Source organism: Anthonomus grandis, chromosome 2, assembly GCF_022605725.1.
Source record: "Anthonomus grandis grandis chromosome 2, icAntGran1.3, whole genome shotgun sequence".
NCBI classification, from domain to species: Eukaryota; Metazoa; Arthropoda; class Insecta; order Coleoptera; family Curculionidae; genus Anthonomus; species Anthonomus grandis.
Window position 1 is genome coordinate 16476069 of NC_065547.1, and position 27478 is coordinate 16503546.

Sequence of the window (27478 nt, forward strand, 5' to 3'; positions counted from 1 at the left end):
AAACGCTCTTGTAAATGGTCGACGTACTCCTCCAGGGTTTCAGACTTATGGGGTCTTCCAGTAATAATGTCCAAAGGTAAACGAAGTTCATCACCGTAGACAACTTTTGCCGGGCTTTTTCCAGTTGACTTGTGGATAGAAGAACGATATGCCAATAGGAATGGTTGTATACAGGTATCCCAGTCAGTTTGCTTAGAGTTTACTACCATCCTTAAATAGGTTTCAAATGTGCGGTTAAATCTTTCAACCATTCCATCAGACTGAGGGTGTAGTGGGGTTGTACGGGTCTTATTGATTCCCAGCAACTGGCATACTTGTTGGAATATTTGTGACTCAAAGTTCCTTCCTTGGTCTGAATGTATCTCTCTGGGTACACCAAATCGACAAATCCAGTTCTGGAACAGCACTTCAGCTACTGTCGTTGCTTCTTGGTTTGGAATCGGATAAACCTCGGGCCACTTACTAAAGTAATCCATAGCAACAAGAGCATATCGGTTTCCGGACCTACTAGTAGGAAAGGGTCCTGCTACGTCTATGGCAATTCGTTCAAAAGGTGCACCAACAAGATACTGCATCATCTTTCCTCTTGTCCGGGTTTTTGGGCCCTTGCTTGACGAACACTGCTCACACTGTCGGCACCAGCGTTCAACATCTTGATGACTGTTCAGCCAGTAAAACCGTTCTCTCACTTTTGCCAAGGTCTTACTAACTCCAAAATGTCCTCCGCCGACACCGCCATGAACAGCTTCAAGGACTTCCGGAATACGTTTTTGAGGAAGGACTGTCAGATATGTCTTTTCTTTTCCATCTACGCTCTCCCAGACTCTTTTTAATAATCCATCTTTTATAACCAATGAATTCCATTGAGACCAATAAGCTTTAAGTTCTGGAGATTTGTCAGAAATGTCTTTCCATTCTGGTTTTGAAATTTCTCGAGATTTCAGTTCGTAAATAAGACCAAATACTGGGTCATCACACTGATCTTGGATTAAACTAGCTACATCCCACTCTTTAGAACTGTGAAGGCCAATACGATTACAAGTAAATATTTCTGGATGCTCTTTTGATTCCTTTTTTAAACAATGTTGACATGTTTCAATACAGGGTCTTCTCGATAAAGCATCGGCATTTTGGTGATATGCGCCTTTCCTATGTTCTATTGTAAAGTCATACTCTTGTAATCGTTGAAGCCACCTTGCTATTTGTCCTTCGGGGTTTTTAAACTGAAACAGCCATTTCAACGAAGCATGGTCGGTTCTAAGGATAAATCGTTGACCATACAAATATTTATGGAAATGTTCAATAGCTTTTACTGCTGACAATAGCTCTCGTCTAGTGACACAATAGTTTCTTTCTGGTTTTGATAATGTTTTACTGAAATAAGCTATTACTTGCTCGCCATCTTCATATTTTTGTGATAGAACGGCCCCAATTCCAACATTACTCGCATCGGTATCCAAAATAAAAGTTTGTCCAGGAATCGGATATGTTAAAATTGGAGATGTGCATAGTGCTCTCTTTAACTGTTGAAATGCTTCTTCACAGTCTGTTGACCAACTAAATACCACTTTGTCCTCCGTGAGCTTATGTAGAGGCTTTGCAAGATTAGCGAAATTTCTTACAAATCTTCTGTAATAGGTACAAAGGCCCAGAAAGCTTCTTAACTGGTGTTTGTCAGTGGGTCGTGGCCATTTTTCGATCGCCTCTACTTTATCTGGATCAGTCTTGACACCTTTTTCTGATATTACATGGCCAAGGTATCGAACTTCTTTTTGAAATAAGCAACATTTTTTAGGACTTAGCTTCAGGTTGGCCTCTCGCAGTTTAACAAATACCTTTTGAATATTCTTCAAATGATCTTCAAATGTTTTCCCCAGTATGATAACGTCATCCAGATAAACTAAACATGATTCCCAAGTCATTCCACGTAAAACTGTGTCCATAAGTCTCTCAAAGGTAGCTGGAGCATTGCAGAGTCCAAAGGGCATTACTGTAAACTGCCAAAGTCCTGTTCCAGTCGAGAATGCGGTCTTTTCCTTATCTTCTGGGTGCATCTTTACCTGCCAGTATCCACTCTTTAGATCGAGTGTTGAGAACCATTGTGAACCTGATAGCGTGTCCAGGGTGTCGTCAATTCTTGGTAGGGGATAACTGTCTTTCTTGGTAATATCATTCAGTCGCCGATAGTCTACACAAAATCTAGTGGATGCATCCTTTTTCTTCACTAGCACAACTGGAGATGTCCAAGGACTCTGAGAAGGCTCTATCACTCCTTGTGTCCTCATTTCTTGAAGCATTGAGGAAACTTCTCCTTGTTTAGCTATCGGAATTCTTCGAGGTGCTTGTTTAATCGGAGTATTGTCTCCAGTGTTAATTCGATGCTGCACCAAATCAGTTCTTCCCAGGTCTTTATCGTGCAAGGAAAACACATCTTGATTTTCTTCAAGAAGACGTCGCAATTTACTACACTGGTCCATGGTTAAATTGGCAGATGATTCTTCGAATAGGTTTTGTAAACATACAGGAAAAGGTCTGTTTAAATAACGACTTCTATCAGCATTTTTCATGACTGCCACTACTTCAGAGCATACGCCAATGTTCTCTCCTTGTTTCAGGTGTTGATCATATCCTTTTAAATTTACCATTCGAACCAAAATAGTAGATTTCTTCTGCGTAGTTAACGTCTTGGCTGGAAAAATTCCTTGACCATATAGTTTGCATTTTTCCATGGGCTCAATCAAAACAGTTTCTCCCTCTTTTCCTCCAGTTGTAGCATAAACCACCACCTCTGAATTTCCTGGTATAGTAACATCCTTGAATAACTTAACGACTCTGGTATTTACTTTATCTTCATATAGGTCGTGCATAAAAATCTCTTCATTTCTCGTCGTCAATATCCGGTTATATACATCCATTTTAAACTGCTGAGCATTCATAACATCTAATCCTAATATGACATCTTCCATGATTTCTGCCACTAGTACTGGCTGTTGGAATGTTGTTAAGCCAATGGTGACTGTAGCTTCGTGCAATCCAAGAATCGGGATCCTTTTTCCATTTGCAGACTCCAGAATTAAATTGGGTGGTGCTGAGAGCCTACAGTGTGCTACGATGTTCGGCTTCACGATAGTATGACTTGATCCTGTATCCACTACCATCTCACATTCACAGCCGCATATTTTTCCCGGTACTACCAAGCTCTCTCCAGGATGTGGCAGCCGGTTTAGTCTTATACGTGGGGCTTGGTAGCACCCAGCCAGCTTGCGCCCCATAAAGCTGACTAGTTGAAGTTTTCCTGGTTCCTTGGATCTCTTAAAGGCTTGGGGCATTGACGTTTAAGGTGCCCCTCCTCATTGCAATTCCAGCATTGCAATGGTCTTTTAGGTTTCCTCGCTAATAATGATTCAAGCTTCTTTAGGCGGTCTTCGAGATCACTTTCCGAAGTTCTGATTTGTCTTATTCGTGTCTGCCTTCTAGTTGCTTGAAAAGCTGCCTCATACTCTAGTCCATGGGCCAAAGCTTCTGATATACTTTTATGATGAGCCATCCTTAGAGCGTGGTTAGTATCTGGATCTCGAACTCCGTCAATAAAACAATTTATAGAAATTTGTTCTCGGAACTCTGTTGGGGCTGAAGGGTAAGCCAGATTTACTAATCGAGCAACATCGGCTTCAAACTGTTGGAGTCCTTCCTCGGGTTGTTGTCTTCTAGATTTCAATTGAGCCTGGTACACTTGTTGTAGATGGGCTTCACCGTATCTCATCTCTAAGGTACGCACCAGTACGTCGAAATTGAGCTGATCCTCAGATGGCACCATTCTTAATATTCCTGTAGCTTCTCCTCTAAGGCTTAGCTTAAGATTGATTGCCTTTTCTTCGTTATCCCAGCGATTTCCCCTAGCAGCGGCCTCAAATTGATTCAAATAGGTACTCCAAGCTTCTTTGCCGTCGAATTTTGGTGGCTTTACTTTCATCATTGTTTGCATTCCAGGATCGGGATGAAGAGGAGTCCGTTTTACTTTCATCTCTAGTTCTTGGATCTTTTTTTGTACTTGCCCCAATTCTTCTTCTACTGTTGCTTCAAAGTTAGTCATTAATTGTTTCTGATTCTTCTCCAGATCTTCTTTAAGTTGTAAAACTCGTTCCTTTTGTTTTCTGTCTCGTTCCTCCTGCTCCTTTTTAAGATTATTTTTTAAATTAAGTAAGTCATCTTTCATGGTTCGAATCAGGTCTTCATTTTTTTTCTTTAGGTCATCTTTCATGGTCCTTATCAGGTCTTCATTTTCCTTCTTCAGGTCAGATTTAATTGTCTTTACTAAATCTTCCTGTTTCTTGTCTCGCTCTTCTTGTTTGCGGTCTCGTTCTTCTTGTTCTTCCTTCAGTTTACGGTCTCGTTCTTCTTGTTCTACCTTCTGTTTACGGTCTCGTTCTTCTTGTTCTTTCTTCTGTTTACGGTCTCGTTCTTCTTGTTTGCGGTCTCGTTCTTCTTGTTCTTCCTTCTGTTTACGGTCTCGTTCTTCTTGTTCTACTTTTTGCTCGTCAAACTTCCTTAATAGCAGCTCCATCAATTTCTCGGTCTCCATCTTGGCCTGACTTCTTGTTAAAGGCATCCACTAAAATGAGCTTCCAAATATCCTTTACTTCTGACACCAATTGTAACGAAATTCGGGAACACACTTTTATTGTCAACGTCAAAAACACTAACCTAACTCGCTTTGACTGTCGTTTAATTGTTTCCAAGGTAAAAACTGACTAAACAATTAAAACTGAATGATTTGTCACGAAGCGCGTCCTTTTTAAAACCCGATGGAACAGTTTCGAAATATTTAGAATTATCTTCATTGTTTTTGCCCAAAGAGACCAATAATTTTAGGAGAATACTGACAGTCAAAGCAAGCAAGTATACAAATTCTAGAAAATTAGAACTACAGGGATTTACAATAATATAACCTAAATAACCTAAATTGGGGCCAAAATGGGGCTCTCAAACAAGATGAACTACCTAAAAACTAAACACTATAGATGAAAATAATAAACCAAACGTAAGTAGAACCCTAAAGAAACCCTACGAATCAACTTTAACCACACAATACTAATAAAATTGTACAAAAACTAGCAGAATAATTAACGTATTTACTTTTTCATAATAATACATATCCTGTCGAAGATCACTGCATAGTCCGTTAGTAGCCGCGTCTAAAATACCAGATACAGGGGAAAAATAAGAAATGTCCACTGGCCAAATGATAACAACAAGGAATGTCCACAGATCGCTACGATGCAGATTACCGGTTCTAATTTTAGTTATGTTTTGCTTTCTAAGGGTAAACAAGTGAATATTTTTCGTGCATATTTTTGCAGTTTACAGCGTTAAGGTTATGTTTTAATGTAAAAATATAAAAGTAAAAAGTGCATCATGGAAAAAAATTTAAATAGTAAGCAGCAGGAGTAGCAACACAGTAAAAAGTTTAAGAAAAGAAAGATACATGGACGGATTACGGATGTAAACAAGAAAATAAAGGTAAGCAGTCATGAACTAGGAAATGACTGTAAGTGTAAAAGACTGAGATGTTTCGAGAAAACCAGTAGTGAAAAAAGGCAGACACTTTTGAAGAACTTTAATCTATTAGCATCAAACAATGAACAAAATTTACATTTATGTGGTTTGATAAGATGTAAATCTATTAAAAGAAGACGTCCTCGAAAAGATGAAAATGTAGCTCTATTACATGATAATTCATATCTATATAGTGTCAAAGTGGTAAGAGGAAATACAATTTTAGCAGTCGATGTGTGCTGCAAGGCATTTTTGGCAATACATGGGCTTACAAAAACCAAATTAGAATATTTGCAAAAATCCCTAAAAACATTGGGTAAGGCCCCTGATGATTTGAGAGGTAAGCATTTAAATCGACCTAGAAAAATTTCTGACCAGACGAATGAAAATGTGGTTACCCATATTAAATTATTTCAGGGAAACAAAAGCCATTATGGCCTCAAAAAATCAGATCGTCTTTATTTAGGTGAAGATTTTAATATTGCAAAAATGTATATCAATACAAATTTCCTAATCATCCTGTTTCATACGAGTTCTATAGACATTTTTTTAATACAAAATTCAACATATCGTTCGGGTACCCTCGTAAAGACACCTGTAGTGTTTGTGATCAATATACTGCAACAAAAAAAGAGTTAACATTAAAACTTGAAAATAATAAGAATATGCCAACTTTTACATCAGTTCTTGCCGAGATACAGAAATCTTTGCTAACACTGGAGAATGAAAATAAGCTCCACAAAATAAAGGCCCAATTATATTTTACGACCGAAAAAAATCTTCAAGAATCAGGTGCCAGAAAGATAAAGATCGTGAAGCTATCTGTCTCGATTTCCAAAAGAATGTACCCGTTCCAAACATCACAACGAATGATGTTTACTACAAGAGACAGTTAAAGTCCGGTTCAGAGATCTATTAGAATCTTTGATGTGTCGCAGATGCCGCACTAACTAGTCCGTGCGCCTATGTCATATTTATTGTTGCATGATATATATGTTTAAATGGCAAAATTTTATATTGTCTATCTATGAAATCATTTTAAATATACGTAAAACCCCATGTTTTATACTATTTTTTATTTTTCTTTCGAAAATGTCAATTTTTAGAAAGAAAATAATATCACAAGAAAATAATATCAAAAAATTGACCGCGGACTAAAATCCAAGCATCTTACAAAATATTTTAAACACTTCCAGCACTCACAGACTTGTCACCTCTTTTTAGCCAGTCTATTAAACAAAGATAAAACACCTGCGTTCTGACAATTCCTACTTTAGGCTGTGCAAGTGATTGTGTATCTCTCTCTATCCCACTGAATTTAAGAATTACGGGGCCGTACCCAAATAAATTTTTGGACCGTTTTTGTATTATTTTCGTCGTGTTTTTAAAGAGATCTTTACGGATGGGTCTATCGCCTTTAAAATAGTTGTTGGATGGGTCTATCAGCTTTAATAGTTGGGAGGGGGGCCATGTGAGGTTATTATTTGATGTGTTTTGCCGGTTATGCTTTTTACACGTTTATGAAAGTAAAGAATTTAGAATTTGGCCTGTATTTCTGTAAATTTTTTGCAGTTTTTACTGTGAGGAACAGTGTTTTTTTATTTGTGTTTGTGGATTTGTTTTGGTATTATACCTAAAGACCTTAAAATGTTTCGACCCTGGAAAAATAGGCAGGAAAATTTGGCAAATGAAGAGGAAAGTGTTTGTGCGGGCTTATGGAGGCCGTGGGTGTACAAGAAAGACAATAACATTTGTGATAAAAACAATAAGAGTGATCTGGGCAGTGATTTAGACTTACATAGTTCTGATAGTTCATTTTCTAGTATTGAGGAAGCAAAAAGAAGCAAGGGAAGTAGAAGCTACAGAGGAAATCAAGCAGTTTTAAAAGAACAAATTTATCTAAATATCTATAACAATCTAAGGAATGATACTCAGTTCACAAATGAGTGTAGTGCTTTGCAAAAAATAGCGTTTTTAACAGGGGTTCCCTATAGTACAATATGCCTGTAAAAAAAAGGATTAAACACAGAATAAAAAGGAAAGATGCAGGACAATCAAAGGGACTTGACATGGATATTGCCAAATTGCTAAGGAAAGGTGTGTATTCTAAATACAAAAACAATGAGGTTCTGACCATATAGACACCTTATCGGCAAGGGACAAACATTTCTCAGTCTCAACCTTGCGGAGATACCTGATAAAACTTGGATTTAAGCTTAAGATGGTTAACAAAAGAGCTGCTGTAATGGAATTGTCAGGTGGTGTATAGAATATTTGAGGAAAATTAAAAAAATTTGGGAGGAAGAAAGATCCATATATTATTTAGCCGAAACATGATATGATACATTTATGATTGATGTATGATTTCCATTCTCTGGGAAAAAAGTCTCTTTTTTGCCATAGTAAGAAAACCATATTTTTATTAATAAAACAAGTTTAAAATTTTGTTTTTTACAGCTTACTACCCCTGTTGTCCTTCAGCAACACAATGAAGACTGCTTCTTCCTCCATTCTCTGGAAAAAAGTCTCTTTTTTGCCATAGTAAGAAAACCATATTTTTATTAATTAAACAAGTTTAAAGTTTTGTTTTTTTCAGCTTACTGCCCCTGTTTGTCCTTCAGCGACACAATAAAGTATATATAATGTAATGCTTTAGAATCCATATGCTGATGTGCGAGATGAAGTTGGAATCCATGGCGGCAACAGAGAAACTGTTTCCTTCCTTAATGGAAGAAACTGCTAAAGAACAATGGCAAAAAAACAGAATTTACAAAATTTGTATTAACTTTTTGGGCCAGATTCAAAAGAGTGGTTAAATTTATAAAAGTATTTAGTATCCTCACTGTAGTTTTAGGATCCAGTATACTTAAAATGTAGTGTTTTGTATAAGATTTTTAGTTTTTAGTATAAGCATTTATTTTTGTTAATTTTTATCTAATCTCTCCTAATATGCATAATAACTAAATATGAGGCAAACAAATTAATAAATACGTTAGGGATGTAAGGTGTATTTTTTTTTATAAGTAAAACTTGTGTCTTTTAAAGGCATAAAGTATAGACAGCCAGATGATTTTTAATGTAAAAGTTTATTTAAAAAAATATACTTCCAATTTTCTCACTACATAATTACTTTTTATCAAAAGAAGTTGGTATTAAATATAGAGATGGGGGGTTTTCATGAGTATATTATTATAATAATATATCATAATATGTATTAATTAAAAAAAACTATAATAAAGGATATTGAATATGGCAGCCACAATCCCCATTAATAACCACCACCATGTAAAAATAAATCTCAATTCCCAAAAAAAGGAAATATATAAAATTTGAAGACAAACCAAAACATTTTACACTTTTGTGTCAAAAAGTAACTATTTAATGCCTTAATCCACAGAATAAATGGGCCTAAGTAATTTGTCACCTACTCTCTCATTAAACTCAAAAATGCTTTATTGTCAATATAAACATAGAAGTTGTAGACAAAGCCAATAGACTGTACATTAAAGGAATAAAAACGAGAAACTAATTTAAAATAAAATAAAATTATATAGTAAAACTTTGAAAAATACTTAAATGCTAATCATTAAAAATTCATCATAGTTTAGGTGCTACATAGTTTAGTACGCTTTACTAGCAAGAAATATTTTCTTCCTTGTACGTAGGCTTTTTTCAGTCTTAAGTTGTCTTATTTCTAGTGGAAGTTTATTAAACAGCTTTCTACCTCCATATATGATAGAGCTACGGACAAGTTCAAAATGAGGAATGGGTAGCCTCAACAAATAGTTTTGTCGCGTATTATAGTGGCTTCTTAAGTGGAGTTCCTGTTTATATTTTCTAAAAACTAAGTAAACTGTTTCCAAAATAAAAATACAACACAGGGTTTAAATATTATGACTTACAAAAAGCGGGCGACATGAATCACGAGGCTTGGCCCCACATAGATATCTAATGGCCCCTTTCTGGAGTACAAACACTGAACTAAAAAGTGAATTTGAACATGAACCCCAAAAGCAAATTCCAAATCGAAGGTGCGACTCGATAATCGCGAAGTATGCAGATCTGGCGATGGAGAAATTAAGACTGGTGGCAATAACCCTTAGGGCGTAGCAGCCTGATGAGACTTTTCTACATACATTCACAATATGGTCTTCAAATTTAAGGAACTTGTCTATGGAAAGACCCAAAAACTTACTGAACGGTGGCATGTTGATGGCTTCATCATTTAAACATATATCATTTGTATTACATTTAAGAATATTTGTTTTGGAAACATTAAATGTCAAAAAATTTGCATCACACCAGTCTTTTATTTTTAACAAATCTGCACGTATATTGGCCTCCATTTGAGAAACATCAGAGTCGTGCCAGAGGATGGTGGTATCATCGGCACACCAGTTACCTGCAGTTGTGGCAGATCGTTCACATAAATGAGAAAAATTAAAAGACCAAGTACTGATCCTTGCGGAACACCCACATTTATATTAAGTTCCTTAGACATACCACCATTAAAGTTGACAGCCTGGACACGATTTGATAAGTAGGAACGAAACCACTCAAGGGCAGTTCCCCTGAAACCATAGAGCTCCAGTTTCATCAGCAGCACTCTGTGACTCATGCAGTCAAATGCCTTGGACAAGTCACAGAATACCGCTGCTGCAACTTCACCAACATTCAGTCGGTTGTACAGGTGCTCTAGAAAGCTAAAGATAGCATCATTTGTGCTCACAGACTCACGAAAGCCAAACTGCTGAAGACTCAATAGGCCAAATCTATTTGAAAATGAAACCATCCTCACCTTAACGAGCCGTTCCACTATCTTGGCTAAAGTAGGCAATAACTTTAGTTACGTAGTAACTTACTTAGTTTTCTATTTCGTTTCTTAATATTGACAACAGGAAAAGCAGTGTTAAAATTGTTTAATACTATTTGATGAAAGCTATGCAGTGGGTTAACAGTAGTCAATACATTATTCCAACTTGACATATTGCAAAGCAAAGAGACTTGACTTGTTATAAGGGACTGATGGCGCTAAAAACTAAACTTATGAAATTAAAATTTTTGGTTTAACTCATTTAACGTACTTAAATCTTATATTTAAATTAAATATTATCTTGCTATCAACTATCCTGAATTTCTAACTTAATAAAACTAAACCCAAAAATCCCGAATAATAAAGTTTTAAATACAAATAAATTTTAAGGCCGGACCTGTGCAACTTTTCACGCTTGAGTGGCTGTGACTAAGGTCAGGTGTTTAACAAAATAGTACGTGGGCACATGCAGTCACATTTTACGAATCAAATGTATAAATTCTTAAAAAAATGCTTAAAACATTTATTTATTTAATGAAATGATTAAATATCGCTTAGAATAATACTTTATGACTCTTTCCACATAAAATTTTGCGGTTTAAAGATGCATGTCATGTGACAATACAAGCAACACCGGCACACGGACTATTTGCGGTACATCAAAGATTCTAATAGATCTCTGAACTGAACTATATCTGTGTACCTGTTCAACATTCACATCTTAGCAAGTGGTGAGTCCGTCTTTTACATATATCCACAAACAGTGGCTGCAAAGGGAAGTAACGAAGTTCTTTTAATGCTAAATGATTTTGTTGAAAATTATCTTGACCTTAGATAAAACACCTTGAAGTATTTTGCGATTCGTGTGGGGGTCAAAATAAAAACTATAACCTGATCAAATACATGCATTATATTGTTCATATCAAAGCAAGACTGGAGTCTTTCAAATTAACTTTTCCAATTAGGGCGCACTCTTATTTAGAGTTCGACTGGGTCGAACAAATAGAAAGGTCCAGAGTTAAGCCAGCGCCATTTCATGTCGAAAACCTGGAAGAGGGCGACGATATAATAAGAAACTGGGATTTTTTTTGTGAAGCTGAATTATAAGAAAAATTGTCTGTTCGCAATACGCCCTGTGAGGGAAATGGAAGTCACAATTAGGCACCCCCGACTTGTTTCACATAGATGTTCCTATAATGGGAACAAAGTGTATTGGTGTGTTGGGAACAAAGCTCAGTACTACCACCTATAAAGAAAAGAATTTATCCTGTATTGCGAAATGATGAATTTTTATATCCTGACTGAAAGTTTGAAGGAAGTTTTTTTTTTTTTTAATATAAAACTTTTACTCGCTACTTTATAGAATACGATTTTCAGGTCCAATCCCAATAAGCGAGGAAAAATTTAAAGATTTGCAAGCTCTGAAAGTGTTCTGTTCTCAAGAAGCTCAAAACTATTATGATAAGTTACCTCATGCCGCTAAAAACAAAAAGAAAAAGCAGCAATAAAACTACGGAGGTAAGATATTTCCTTTGATTAGTTCATTGCTATTACTCATAGAATATTATCTACTTTTAGGTCTTAAATCAATATGGAACAAATACTAGAACTATGATAGATGAAACCTCGAAATATTGGACATTACCCCTTTGTACTTAGGAATTTGATTTCTTTTTTGGACATTCTTCATTTTTGCTATGGAGAATTGCAAGTTTGTTAGTTTTTTGTATATTTTTTGTATTGAAATGTGTCTTGAAATACAATGCTATTGAATACGTGTAGCATACAGTTAAATAAATAATATTTAACATATTTCAACCATTTCATTTTTAAGTCAAAGAATCTTAGAAGTTCCAAACTTTAAAATCGATATATCTCAGTATTTTTATTTTGTGACATTCCCTCTTTTTCCCCTGTGGTCTTCAATTGAAGCTTATTTTGTATTTTACTATGTGTTATATTCTTAACATCCTTTTTGTTTATGTGAGAACCAATTTTCCAGTTAAAGGTTCTTACAACTGCACTTTAAATAAACACATAAACACATTAGTAATATACTCGTACCAATTGTCCTATTTAAAATCAAAAATTTCATGTCACTTCCTGTTAAACCGGTAGTGGCGAAAAATAAACAGAATACCGTAGAATGGGGCTATTTGAGAATTTTTTTGAGGTTTTTGAGCGATATCTATAAGACAAAAGTAAGCTTGATCGATTTTGTAATGGCGTTGGAAAGACCTATGATAGAGGTATCTATTTCTTATATTTGACTAACGGCTTCCTCTTCTGGGAGCCGTAAAAAAAATTTTTTAGGGCCTTCTCAAATTGCCTCATAGGGTGGGGCTTTTTAAGAATATGGCTTAAAATTGCATAAATCATCATTTATCCACTGAAGGGGATATTTGGAAAACAAAAAAACATTTTTAAAAAAATAAAAAACATGTTAACATATAAAAAAAATATACAAAACAAAAAATATTTCTTGCAACATTGCAAATTACAATTAAAATATGTAAACAAAAAAACATAAAGTAGATAACTCTAAAAAATGATCAAACAAAAAAAAACAACTTAAAAATAACTCTGGTTTGAAGGTAACAAAGGTTTCTTGAAGGTTACAAACAGTGGTAACTATATGTTTATTTTATGTTTAGTTCTGAAAGATTATCCGAAAAGGTAAAAAATTGCCTGGTCCCTGAACCTTCAATCTTAGGAGGGCTAAGTATCATGATAATCATTTCGGTTGTTACCTCGTCTTCATCTAACTTAGGAGGAAATAAAAATCTTTCCGTTTTGGAGGATTTTTTTAAAAACGATGTTTTGAAAACCCGTTCCCCGTTTAGCAGGGTAACGGATTTTATTTGTCCTATATAACATTGGCTTGAAATTGTTGCCGTGTATCGAACAACTACCCAATCATTGACCTTAAGATTACTAAAGTTTATAAGAGGATGGTCATCATCGTCACTTATTTCTTGCTGATTTTCATCATCATGTTCTTCTGGTTGGATTTCTTTATCAGGTTTTTTCAAATTAAAACAGGGAAGGTCTTCATCGTCAATATTTTGTAGCTGGTCTTCTTCATCATCTGATGATTCGCATGAACTTATTTCAGAAACATTTCTACTAGTAGACGGGTACAAATCAGATGTAGAAACACTTTTTCCTGCTTCTACAGTAAGCTTCTTGCGACGCGGTGCTTTACGCTGCTCACAACTACCCATACGCATTTCTTTTAGGACATCCCAAACTGAGCTTGAAATGCTTGAATCTAAAATATTAGAATCTGTACCTGTGGTGGACGATGCAGGTAATCTTTCCTTTGGTTGCGCAGGATTTAGAGGGTGCAATCCAGTTTTGGCAAATCCGGAGATTAAATTTTGCCTTCCTTTGCCATTCTCTTCAATCTTGTTATGGAGCTGTGCAAGCAATCTAGGGAATACATCTTTGAGAGTGTAGTCATTTTCCGCCCTTGGCCTTTCTTCTACGTTGTCAGAATTCGCCAATATTTCTTAAGTGGAGAATAAAATGCGACGTCTAATGGCTGCATGACATGGGTCGCATTGCTTGGCAAACAAATAAATGCAATATCCATTTTCTCGCACGTTTTAAGGACGTCTTCGGAAAAGTGAGAAGATAAGTTGTCCCCAATGAGAGCCTAAAATGAAAATTAAATATGGGTAAAATGACTTAAACCTCTCTGTTATACCTACTCACCTTTTTTCCAGGTTTATTTAAAAAAAATGGAACTACCACAGTAAAAAACCAATTTCGAAAACAAGCGGAATCGAACCACCCGCTTTTAGACCTATTATATCTGGCACCTTTAGGGCCTTCCTCAGTCCATGAGTCCCAAAGATGCTCACCTTTATACACTACATAAACTGGTAATATCTGGCCATCAGCAGTACCAGCATACATTAAGTTTATGGCTGTTTTTGTCGAATGTATCACTCTTTTTGGGTACCATGATCCTCTCTTATAAATATATTTCTTAGTGCCTGGGTTGTCGGTAAGGTTTGTTTCATCATAATTTATCATTAAACTAGGATTTACCGCTAATAAAGTATCTCGGACATTATCAAAAAAATTATCGATAACTTCTGGTGAAAGTGAAGCTCTTTTAGTTAAAATATTGGATGATAGACGGTTTGATATGAGCTTTTCGTGTCGTTTAAGAAAAGCTAATGCCCAATCTCTACCAGGAAAGTTATCCTTCAAACGAACCTCCTGTACACCTTTTTTATCCAGGTAATTCTTCGCAAAAAGTCTTAGATCCAATATGTCAAAGGGAAATCCCCAAGCTGCCACAATATTTAGGTATTTCACAAACTGTTCCTCTTCTTCCTTGGAAAATATTGAAGGTCTTCCCGGTTTTTCAAATATATTGGTCCCCCTAGCACGTCTGCTTATGGTGGCGATGGGCACTTTGAAATGCTCGGAGGCCTTAGCCAAAGTTAACCGCCCTTTTTTTACTTCTTCTATTGCTCTGGCTAAGGCTTTCTCTGAGTAATGCCTATATGGCACGTAATTTTTGCCATTTCTGACATGGCTAAATGTTTTTTTATAAGTGCGCACCATTATCTCATACCATTCTAAGAAAGCCAATTTCATTTGAAAGCAATTTCTAACAATTTTCAAATAGCCCCCATGCCTTCTCAAATAGCCCCCAGTCACTTCTCAAATTACCCTACTCCAGAAAGTACTGAATAAAAAAAAACAAAAGAGTCCTAAAATGTTTATGTTACCAATACACCTTCCTAAAACCACATACTTTTATTTGGATTAAGTGCCAATATCATACAATTAATCGGTTTAGATTTACAGAGTAAAGTTAACCACTTACCGTTCTTTCACCAAAAAACACGTGTTTTTCCTAATATTTTTACGCGCCAAAATAAAACAGCTACCTTTCGTCGATCTGCGCTCGAGTACGCGGTTGCATGTGTACTAATGGCCTTGCGCGGCGTTTGCGTATTGTTATTAACTCTGTGGGCGTTGTTGCCGCTTTTAACATTTTTTGGATGAATTCTCAAATTACCCCTGATTTCCAGAATAGCCCCATTCTTCGGTATGTCAGAAGATGCTCTTATAATTATTTTATCGATATATCAAATTTCATTTGTTTATCTTGAAGAGTAAAAAAATCATTAAGTGTTCCCTTTTTCCTGTGTCACCGGTATAATGAAAATGCAAAGTTAATTTAATACTATTGATATAATTTAAATACTTGAAATATTCCTATTCTTATATTTTATTGATGTTAGGAAGACTAATTTGTAATTACAGTCTGCAATATATTGATTTTTAATTGTAACCTCATTTTACTACAGACTCCATCCAACACAAGTAATTTCAACAATAATGGATATTTTTAAGATTTTTGAGTATTGGCAATGTGGGAACTTCCATTCGTAAACAGTGAATAGAACATTGAACAGAAAATATAGATCAGAAAAAGCCAGAAGTGCATTCATCAAAATAAAACTGCTTCTCACGTATAGACGAGAACTTTGGAATTTAGGTTTATTGCCGCATTCTCAGGAAATCCTGGACTAATAGAGTACAGGTTTCCTGAGAACAACAACGATCGTGATCTTAAACACAGTGAAGCGCCGAAAACTAGTATACTTCAATACATTTTCAACGTTACAACGCTCAAATAAAGTCACTAGTATCACTTTTAAGTTCTTCCTATCACCACGTATTTCGCCCTACTAAAGGTATCATCAGATATAAAATACAACTCTAAAAAATTATTTTACAAATGAATTGCCAACTAAAGACAAAACTAGTTGAATGTCTCTTAGTAGGATGAAACGGGTCACATGTTAGACTTGAGATGTATACTTACAGTGTCCTTCTTGGTATTCTTCCTTTTCTTAATGGTATTTTCTTTTTGTTTACTCCTATTTAGACGCTGCCTTATATTCTCCGACAATTGTTTTTTAAATCGCTCACCCTTGTAATCCACCTGCTCGGTTTCCAATAAAGTAACTTCAGGTTTCTCGACACGCGCCCCTTGCTCCTCTTTCTGGATTATCCTCCTAACACTTTTATCCACTGACATATAATCCACCTCTTTGTCTAAAGGATATTTCTTGTCATCACTGGAAGCTTCAGCTGTCTTGTGTTTCTTCATGGCGTCCACGAATTCCGATTTCAATTTTTGTCCGATTTTGGTTGACTTTTTGGTGCAAAACCTCAAGTTATTTTTACCCGCCCAACATTCGATTTCCTCTTGGAGGTTCTCTTTGGATACGATCTCTTTCTCCTTCTGCCAGAGCTTTATGACCTCCTTTTTCTTCGTATTTGAGGGTTTGACTTCGATTTGTAGATTCTCTTTGGGGATATTTGTAGGGGCTGCGCTTTTTGTTCTGAAAGGTTTGGGACTTTGTGCCACTAGTTTAGGGACGCTTAAAGTATACATCGATTGTGTTTTCGCTTGTTGGGATTTTATGGCGGATTTGTTAATTATTTTTTCATCGTGCATGCTTTTCTCCATTTTTTTAAGCATCTCTGTATAAGTTTTCTCCATTTTTGGGCCGCCCGAGTTGGCTAAAAGTGGTTGTTTTTCCGGTTTCATCTGTTTCACTTCTGTCGCTTTAATGCTGCGTTTTTCCTGCAACCTTTTCTCAATTCTCTCAAACAGTTCCGTATGTGATTTGTTGATTTTCATGCTATCATCCACAGGGGCTGTTTCTGCCGGAGTTTCTTCAAGCACTTTTGGCTGGACCATCTGTGGATTTACTTGGACTTCCAATTTCTTCCGTTTATCCCTCAGGTTCTTCTCAATTTTCTTAAGCAATTCCGAGTAGTTTTTTTCTACTTTTATGGTGAGGGCACTGGGGAAAAGTTGCTCCTTAACTCTTACGGTCTTGGCCGATTGGGGCACGGGGGTTTTCACCACTGATTCACTTCTGCTCTTCAGGATGGTTTGTTCTGATGGTTTTTCGGGTTTCGGTTTCCGGGTGTGTTTCTTCAGGATAATTTCTGATTTGATCATTGGTGATGGGGGCGGGGGTGGTTGTGATTTGAGGAGGCCATCTAGAAAAAGAAACGTTTGTGTCTTTTATTTTGTAAAAATATTTATTTATTTAATTATTCATTTCGTTGTATGTGGTGAACAACGTGTTGAACAAACAACTCTTGTTTCGCTAACGATGTTAGCATCTTCGGGAGAAGATTAAAACTATCCAGTAAATATATTTCAAAATCCCGAAATAGGTGTCGCATTAATTTAATGCGCATTAACGTGTATACGGATTTTCAAACCTGTGGCTGCCCTGGATATTGATTTATGATCATTTTTTGAATTTTTAGGAGTTTTTTTCTCGTAATTTCATTTTTATTTGGGCACCCTTAAAATATATTTTAAAATCCCGAAATAGGTATCGAATTAATTGAATTAGTTAACGTGTATTCATTCCAATTTTCAAACCTGCGGTTGTTGATTTATTGTCATTTTGTGACTTTTTTTCCTTAATTTTATTTTTATCTTGATATCCTATAAGCAGGCATAAAAAAAATCTAAAACTATTAGCCCAGTGAAATTAGAAATTGAATTCAAAATAAATCGGACACACAATTTTTTGACTTAATTTAGTGAAAAATTCATCGGATTTAGCATCTCCATCTAGAGATGCTAAACCCGAGTGTTCTAAGCGACAATCTAGATTGTTAACTTATTTGTTTATTTGGTTTTTTCTCATTATCTCCGTTATTTTTTCATGCACATACAAGGTATTATACAGGGTGTGCTATGTAGGCGGGGATAATACCAACTTTTTTATTTTAAATGTATCACATGCTATATCTTTATTCGATTGTTTTTAAGATACAGGGCTTTAAGGAAAACGTATTTCATAAACTTAAAGAGGGTTCTTTCAAATCTTCTTCTTTAATAAATGTTCAAAATGTAAACCATTTACTATTTGGCAATGCCCTAAACGTACTACAAATTCATTTTAAACGTTTCTTATGCATTCTGAAGAAATGTTTCGACACTCTCCTTATTCTAGTTTTCAACTCCTCAATATGTGCCGGCTTGGTCACATAAACTTTGGATTTCAAATATCCTTAGAACATTGAAAGGCTAGAATTAGTAAACAACAACTTTGTTTGAGTCCAACATGTGCACAGGGGCAAGAGGGGTGTTTTGTTTACAAACATATTTGCCTTTTCTCTGTTGTCAAGTCGACGCAAATTTCCAACGGAGGAAATTTTTAGCTATATTTTAACAACCATTATAACGTTGATTTAACTTATTTGTGTTGTATTTTATAGGAAAATTTAAAATAAAAAGTATAAATACTACAATTAACCTATTTTAAGAATAAATATAATATCCTTAAGCAAAAAAAAACAAAATTATTAACATTCTTATCCCTAAAACTGCTTCTAAAAAATTTGAAGCGACAACACCGGAGCTTAAGCGCCTGAGCCATACACGTAGTGTCATCTGTCAAACGGCCTCTTTGTTTATTTTCGGGATTTGTGTATTTTCATTAATTTTTGGTTTAAAAACGAAAAAGGCCACATTTTAGTGTTTTTTTAAATTGCTAGGATGGCAAAAACTTGTGTCGTTTGTGCCGCATCATGATAAAAAGGTGATTCAAGCCGATCTTTGCACAAGTAAGTACCGATACTTTCATAACATCACATCACAGGGTTACCATCATCATAAACGTAGAATAGGGGATCTTATAGATATAAACCTAATAAAAACTTGAATGTGAAAGTGTGCGTAAAATACCAAAATATTTATATTTTTAAATGTACCTATCTATATAGTTATGTTTTTTTAATATATACATTAGGTAGATATATGAAATTACTAATTTTTTATTGCCTTTAAAGAATTTTGAAATTTATTTAGATATCTATGTATAAAGTTAATTTTGTATTTCCCTAAAATTTGGTCGATAATTTTTTGTTTGTTTTGCCGTATTGCAACTTACAATAATACATATAGTAATTGTAATTTTTTTTGCTTTTTGATTAAATATCAAATACTTATTAGATTGCCTAATATATGCCCAAAGGGAACAATGGATTTCATTAATGGAAATCAACATAATTAAAAATAACATATTTGTTTGTTCAGATCACATCCTTAGAAGTGATTTCTTACATAAGGAAGATAATATTATCAGTAGACTTTATTAAAAAAATCAGCTCTACCTCAACGGTAATTTTTTTTAAAATATATTTTTCTAGTATAAAAAAATCGTCACAAAAAGTATTAGTGTTACTCATATAAGCTTTATTTATACCTAATACTTATTAAATTAGGTAGGTATGTGTGTAAAACTATTTTTTTACTAGGATTTCTGATGCATTGGTTAAAAACACAGCAGCCGATAATTCAGTTAATTTACCAAGTGATTTACCCTTCAAAGCTGCAGGGGTAGTTTTCCTGAAGAGTGCAAAAACTTCTTTAGCTTCTAAAATGGTATATAGTACAAACAGTGAAGCTAATATAGACAAGTATGGATAATTAAAATAGATTAATATTCTTGATACTCCAAATTTTGTATAATTACAGATCTGATTATTCATCATCAACAATAACTGCATCTGAGATTAATAGTTACCGTGGGGTCTAGGTCAACAATTACTATTTCTCATCCAAGCCGTTTTTGTTTAACTTCTACACATTCCCTGACTCTGCCAAGGAAAAAGTAAAAATACACTCAAAATAGACATCATTATAGCAAATTTAAAAATTATTGTTCAATTCTTTCTCTAAGTACAAATAAGACTTTTATGCCATGTATCATCTTATTCTATATATCTTATTTAAAAGTGATATAGTATTTTATTGTGTTATATTTGTAATTAAATGCAATTAATCAAATGTATGATATTTCAAAGATTCTTTATAATAACATACATTTTATTGATCAATTGGATTATCATAATACATTTTTTAATTTTTTTCTTTTTAATATTGGTAATACTATATTTTTATGTATATTACTCTAGGGTAAAATGAAAATGATGTCCTGAGGACTTTTTAAAAGCTAAATCACTTATCACCAAATTATGGAAAAAAAAAGAACAAAAAATTAAAATTCGAAGATTGCAACAAACAAATTTGCGCCAAAGAAATTGAATTAGATGTCTCAAGTTATTATTAAAATACTTAAGAAATATTACATATATGACATATTTTATTTGACTTGTAAAAGTACTTGTTTGTATATTACTACAAATAAACTATCTAATCTAATCTATTGTACATAGTCTTTATTCTTAGGTAAGCTTTGTTTTTTAGTATAAATTAATCTGATATAATAATTGGTATTAGGTATTATATAGGTCACTGTTAAATGTCTCAAAACCATTGTACAGGCTAAATAAAGTCCCTTTGAAAAAATCAGCACCATAGAAGTATATATTATGTGATTTAAAGTAAGTGATGTAAAACTGAGTTTTGTATAATATAATAATTATAATAAAATTTTGCAAAATGTTAAAAATTTGTGTCTTAAAACATGATTTATTAAGAAATCTATAATATTATATTAATAAAATATTTTATTTCCATAAAAATGCTTTGACAAAAATGCTGCCTTTTATTAGGACCTTCCTCTAACGAAGTCCGTTAAAAAAACACATAAATAGCTCATAAATGGTAATATTACTTATATTTAAACTCTATAATAATTAATAAAAATTTATCAGGTAAATATTTGTTGACGACGTCACTGGTAGAGAGTGCTTGTATCGGTGGCGTCAACAATGCGTTCGAGCGGCGTTGCGATGCCATTAACGTTTTCTCGTTGCTTCGTACTTTATTTTCATTTATTTAACGTATATTGACTTCGATATAGAGTATCTTATCAAATTTATTTTTAAAAAATGCTTGATATTTTATTACAGGGGAGCAGTAGTATTGTTTTAAGTTTTCGGAAAAAACTGAAAACTTTTATGATATTATAAAGTGATTTTTGCCATTTCTCTATAAGCATTTGGCATCATTGTATCAGAGATGTTGCAAGCAAACAAACCTGCCCATAGTTCCACGGCATGCTACTTCTAGCCTTTCAATGTTCTAAGCAAATATCCCCATAGGAAAAAATCCGGCGGAGTCAAATCGGGCGATCTTGGTGGCCATTTAAAAGGTCCTCTCCTGCCAATCCATCTGCCTGGAAAAATAGTATCTAGATAGTTTCAAACAGGTCTTGCAAAATGGGGAGGCACACTATCTTGCTGAAACCAGATGTTTCTATTCGACATATCAGCTTCCATTGGATCAGAGAATAAAGCAGCTAGATTTAGAATTAGTTCTTCTTTTAAAAATTGTAAGTACAGTTTTATAAGTGTAAAATTGGGCCTATAACTTGATGACCTAGAATTCCTGCCCAAACATTTACTTTTTCTGGGTGTTGAGTGTGGTCTTGCCTCATCCAAAATCCATGGATTTTCTTGTGCCCAATAACGGAAATTTTGACAATTTATTTCTCCCTTTAGCATAAATGTCGACTCATCGGAAAAGAGAATGTTTTCGGTAATAAAATTTTGTTTTCTATAATAAATTTTTGTGAACAATTCCATAAATTGTCTGCGCTTAATGAAGACACCAAAATTAATGTGTTATTAGCAATTGAAGAAAATCCTAATATTCCCACAAGGCAGGTAGCGCGCGAATTGTAAGTGAGCCAGTCTTCAGTAGTAAGGGTTCTTAAATTCTCCAGGAATTCAATGAGGAGGATGCAGATAGAAGAATTGAATTTTGTGAACAATTCCATAAATTACTACTGAAGAATGGCTCACTTACAATTCGCGCGCTACCTGCCTTGTGGGAATATTAGGATTTTCTTCAATGGCTAATAACACATTAATTTTGGTGTCTACATTAAGCGCAGATCGACGAGAACTAGTGTGACGAGAACTAGTATGACACTTACGTGACCATTTTCCCAAAACTGTTTTTCAATCTTGCTTATAGGAGACTTCTGTGTGAATAAATGCTAAACTTCATCTTGGGTTTTTGTTCTATCTCCGCACCCAATCATTATTAAGATTTCAATCTTGTGCTTTTCACTTAAATAGCCAATTTCGTAAAAGAATTAAAAGAAACTTAAATCTGATTATCCGATAGTAAAGGCACGTCTTGTAGCAATGTCAAGATTTTTAAAATCTCAAAATTAAAAAAAGCCACATTTTTATAGGACATTCATAAAATACATTACGAAAAAAAAACTGTTTACTGAAACGCATATTTTTTGAATTCACAACATTTTTAAAATAAAAAATTAAAACTTAAAAACAGGTGAATAAAGGTATGGCATGTGATACATCAAAATGTTTGGAATTTTGCGCAAAATCCAAAAATATAATAACATATAGGGTGTCCCACTTAAAATAAGAAAGTTAATATTAGCCCCGCCCACATAAAAAAAAATTATCGTAACTTACAACCTCAATTGACGTGTCCGAGCGTTTTTCTGAACACGCTTCCATTTATTTATTATCGAATTTATTCCAAGTTACAGACTCGCACTGTATATCAAAATGCAGGTAATCAAATTATCTACAAGTTTACATTAATAGTATTAATACATTTTTGGTTACACATATTGCTTATTTACAAATCTTATTTGTTGTTCCGCATGATATGCAGTTATGAGGTCCTTCTTCTCATCAGAAAAGCTGCTACGCCTTCAAAAAATCAGAGAGAGTCATAGCAATTATTATTCTGGTGGATCTCCCGCCAGGAATAAAAATTTTTAAATGACTTGACGCGAACAGAGGATCAAGCACCCTCTAAAATACTGGAAAATGGCAAGCTTAGTATTTTCTCTCTAAATATTCAGTCCTTAAGACATAAAACTAATGATTTATTTCTTTTACTGGAAGAGCTTCATTTTCCAGAAATCGTTGCCATAACTGAACATTGGTTGCATGTTGGTGAGCCTGTGGTGGTGGATAATTACACTACAGTTGCCAGATTTGATAGAACAAATCTAACTCATGGAGGTACTGTGATATTATCTACTAGCAACGACTTTTCAATGGTAACCAGGTTCGATAATTTAGTTTCCGAAAAAATATTTGAGTTTTCCATTGTCTACAATAATAATTTTGATCTTTACGTTGTTTGTATTTACAGAACACCTGATGCTGACGTAAATGTTTTTTTCCAAAAATTACTAAGCTTGCTTGAGTCTCTGCCATTAAAAAGCAAACTCATTTTATGTGGCGACCTAAACATTGATTTTTCCAGTGTGTGTGCTGCTCAAGAATCTCTCCAGTCCATTTTCGACTCTTTTGGCTTAATCATGCACATTAAATCACCTACTAGAATAACTAAAACCAGCTCTAGTACAATAGATTATGTCGTATCTTCCTTTGAGCCAGATTTCGTCGATTGTACTGTCTTAAGCCCAGGTTTCTCAGACCATGAAGCAATGTTAACAAAGTTTTCCATAACTAAATCTAAAAGTAAAAATGTTCCACGCAAATTAGGCCGTATTTTCTCGGATAAAAATTTTTTACATTTTAGGCACCTTTGTCAATCAACTGACTGGAATATTCTCTCTGACGACGTTGATTCAGAATTCTCTAGATTTGTAAAAACGCTATCTAGTCTTTCTCACAAGTCCTTTCCTTTGAGACCTCTTAAAAAGAAGCAACATAACCCCTGGTCTACCCAAGGCTTGCGTACATCTGCTAAGAACATGCGCTTATTATCTCATCTTAAGAAATTTTCAGACAGCGCTTTTTTTCATGAGTACGTAAGACTTTACAAAAAGATTTATCAGAGAACTTTAAAAGCCGCCAAGGATATTTACTATAATAGACTGGACTATAATAGACTGGCTAAATCTAAAAATGTGGCTAAGGAAACATGGTCGATTGTTAATGCTTTGAGAAATAAGCCTTTTTTGTCGAATACTATCTCCACTTCATCTGAAAACCTTAATGATTATTTTGTAAATGTGGCAAATAATTTAATGAGTACCATAACTCCTTCCCATGATCCACTTTAATATCTTCCCATTGCAAATGAGAATTTCCACAGCTTCTTCTTTACGCCCGTAGTGTTACCAGAGCTTTGCAGTTCAATTAGGGAAATCAAAAACAAAGGCTCTTCTGGAATTGATGGAATTACTCTCAAAATGTTTTCAAATCTGCCCGAATGTACATTATGTCATCTTATTACTCTAATTAATCAGTCTTTTCAAAAAGGTGTTTTTCCTAACTGCCTTAAGTTGGCGATAATAATTCCACTACATAAAGGAGGAGACAAAGATCAGTCTTCCAACTATCGCCCTATTGCTCTTCTTCCCACACTTTCAAAAATTATTGAAAGATTGGTTAAAAAAAGACTTCAATCATTTTTGCTAAAATATAAAATACTTACTTCCCATCAATTTGGATTTTTAAATAACAAATGCACAAATGAGGCTATGTTTTCTCTTTTTAATAATGTATACTCTAGCTTAAACAACCAACACCCTACAGCAACAATTTTCTGTGATTTTTCTAAAGCCTTTGCTTGTGTTAATCATGACATCTTATTAAAAAAGTTGCAATATTACGGGTTCAGAGGAGCGCCTTTTGAATGGTTTAAGTCGTATCTCAGTAACAGAAGTCAAGCTGTGAGAATTGATTCGACTATGTCTTCTTGCAAGCCAATACAAAGTGGAGTGCCTCAAGGTTCCGTACTTGGCCTTATTTTGTTTCTTATCTTCATCAATGACATTGCTAATCTAAATATTAACGGTAAAGTCTGTCTATTTGCTGATGATACTAGTTTTACCTGGAGTGATCCGGATATTTCTAAACTTCATAGAACCGTATCAAGTGACTTAACTACTATCAAATCATGGTGCGACTCTAATCTCCTTTGTCTCAACATTTCCAGAACTAAAATGTTGTCCTATAAAAATACCTTGCAATCTTTTGTACTTGGTAATGCAACAATTGACGAAGTTGATTCTGTAAAGTTTTTAGGGCTAACTGTTGACAACTCGTTAAAATGGGACACACATATTGACTTTTTATCAAGAAAATTAAGTTCCGCTTATTTTGCGTTAAGATCAATTTCTAAGGAGCTTAGCCTGTCTACTTCTAGAACAGTTTATTTTGCCCTTTTTGAATCGCACCTTCGATACGCCCTTCCATTCTGGGGTACATGTAGTGCAACTCAATTTGACCGTATTTTTAGACTACAAAAGAGAGCTTTACGTTATACACTGAGACTTAAATACAGAAGTCATTGCCAGCATTTCTTCAAAAAATTTCAAATATTAACTTTTCCATCTTTATTCATATTTGAGTCCCTTTGTCTAATACGCAAACACGGTTCAGCATCTGATAGGCCTTCCCATAGTTATCTACTTAGATACACGGAACATGATCTATACCTGCCTACCCCACATTCAGAGTTGGTCAAAAGTTCCATATTATATAATGCAAAAAAAATGCACAATCATCTGCCATTGGAAATTAAATCCATCACATCTTTTTTTGCATTTCGTAAAGCATTAAAAGCATTCTTACTGGAGAGAGCTTTTTACACAGTTAACGATTTTTTTTTTGTAATCATTGATTTGAAATTTCGCACTAGCAGATTATGTATTTTTACTATCTGTACATGTTTAGGTATACTGCTTTTTGTAGCTATTTTAGGATTTTTTATAATTTATTACTTTTTTAAACATTTTTTACATTTTTTTTAACGTAGAGAGATTTTTTAATGATCTTTTTTTTTGACATTGTATACATTAAATTGTATATTTTATAATAATATTTTTGACTACTTACAATTCCTAAATTGTATTAATCTGTATATATTGTAGATAATCTATTCTATTTATTTATTTATATTTTTTTTTAATTTTTGTTGTTTTGTTTTTCTTTTTTTTAATTGTGTTTTGTTTGCATTTTTGTGTCTTTTTTGTTTTACAGCTTTGTCTACAAATTGTAACAATTTCTTGACAATAAAGCATTGATTGATTGATTGATTGATTGATGCAAGTATGCAGTTTCTCTTGTTAAAATTCCAATAATAGTTGTAGATAATGAAATTTTCTACAATATTCATATTGACAATTTTTTTAAATTATACTGAACATTATTTGATTGCGTTATTTTTTCTATTTTATATATAGGGTGTTAAAAAGTTCTGTGCAAATATTTTAAAAGCGTATTTTTCGAGTCCAAGCGAGTCCAAATAAGACTTTTTTTTACATACATGTGCTTCAAAAATCCGCTCTGAAAATATGTGCACCGAATTTTGTAACACCCTGTATATATTAGGTGCAGAGTCGCACTTGACATAACAAATTTTATGTAATTAAATTCAAAACCTATATTCATCTTTGTAAATTTCATGCTTTTTATGAAATAAATTGTTGCTTTCGAAGTGGGCCGTAATATGCTCTCAGGCGTTACATTCGATTCGTTGCCACTAAAACGAAAAGATAGTTTCCTCTCTTTCCGAAGTTCAAAGCAGTATATTACTGGAAAATAAGCCTGTAACAGTTGATCCTTTGTTACTTTATTAAAGGATGCGTATAAATCCAAGAACAGAAAAATCGTTGGATGAATATCTATCGTTTGAACTTGAAACGCTATTCCCACTTTCATTATTTACTAAAGAAGGAATGAGAAGAGGAAAAAGTCCACCTTTTATGACTCGTTTTCGGCTGTAGAACCTCCAAACATTATTGAAAATCACTCTTATGTCAATGGCGGTTTTTTCATACACAAATTTCTTGGACAGTTGGCCTTTCCGTTCGTGATATTTTTTTAGACCATCCGCAAATTCATCTGTTGGCATTACAAGTGTTATGTAACTATCATATTCGATGACTAAAGTCTGCTGAGCATTGGCGATCAACCAATCATTGCACATCCGAATTGGTCCTGGAAGAGTCAATTCTTCTGAAATTAGCCCCAGAAACATTTTTCAAAGATGAAAAAAACACGACTCGCTACATTGCTCTTCTTGTAAATTTGCTAAGAAACTGTGATGAAATCAAGTAGGCTTTCGAAGATGCCGACAAACTCATTATAGTCGGCTTGTTTTACCCTAACATATAACGGATTATCTCGGGGTATAGGCGGACCGGTTAAACAATGAATTCCTTA

The 27478-nt window shown here is 34.2% G+C and overlaps 1 protein-coding gene and 1 long non-coding RNA gene across 13 annotated transcripts in view; one reads left to right on the forward strand and one right to left on the reverse strand.

The window, feature by feature from the left end:
* LOC126733597 (uncharacterized) overlaps positions 1-27478 on the reverse strand; it is a 166962-nt gene that overhangs the window by 51625 nt on the left and 87859 nt on the right. For all 12 annotated transcript variants that reach the window (XR_007659783.1, XM_050436953.1, XM_050436955.1 and 9 more), the window contains one exon: positions 16224-17416. Coding sequence is in view for 11 of the 12 variants with exons in the window: in XM_050436953.1 (XP_050292910.1) it covers positions 16224-17416 (1193 nt within the window). In the remaining variant the exon portion in view is untranslated. The remainder of the gene's footprint in view (positions 1-16223; positions 17417-27478) is intronic.
* On the forward strand, positions 5179-12181 carry LOC126733607 (uncharacterized). The gene is made up of 3 exons (XR_007659788.1): positions 5179-5520; positions 11747-11887; positions 11948-12181. It is a non-coding gene; the product is annotated as an uncharacterized LOC126733607 (long non-coding RNA).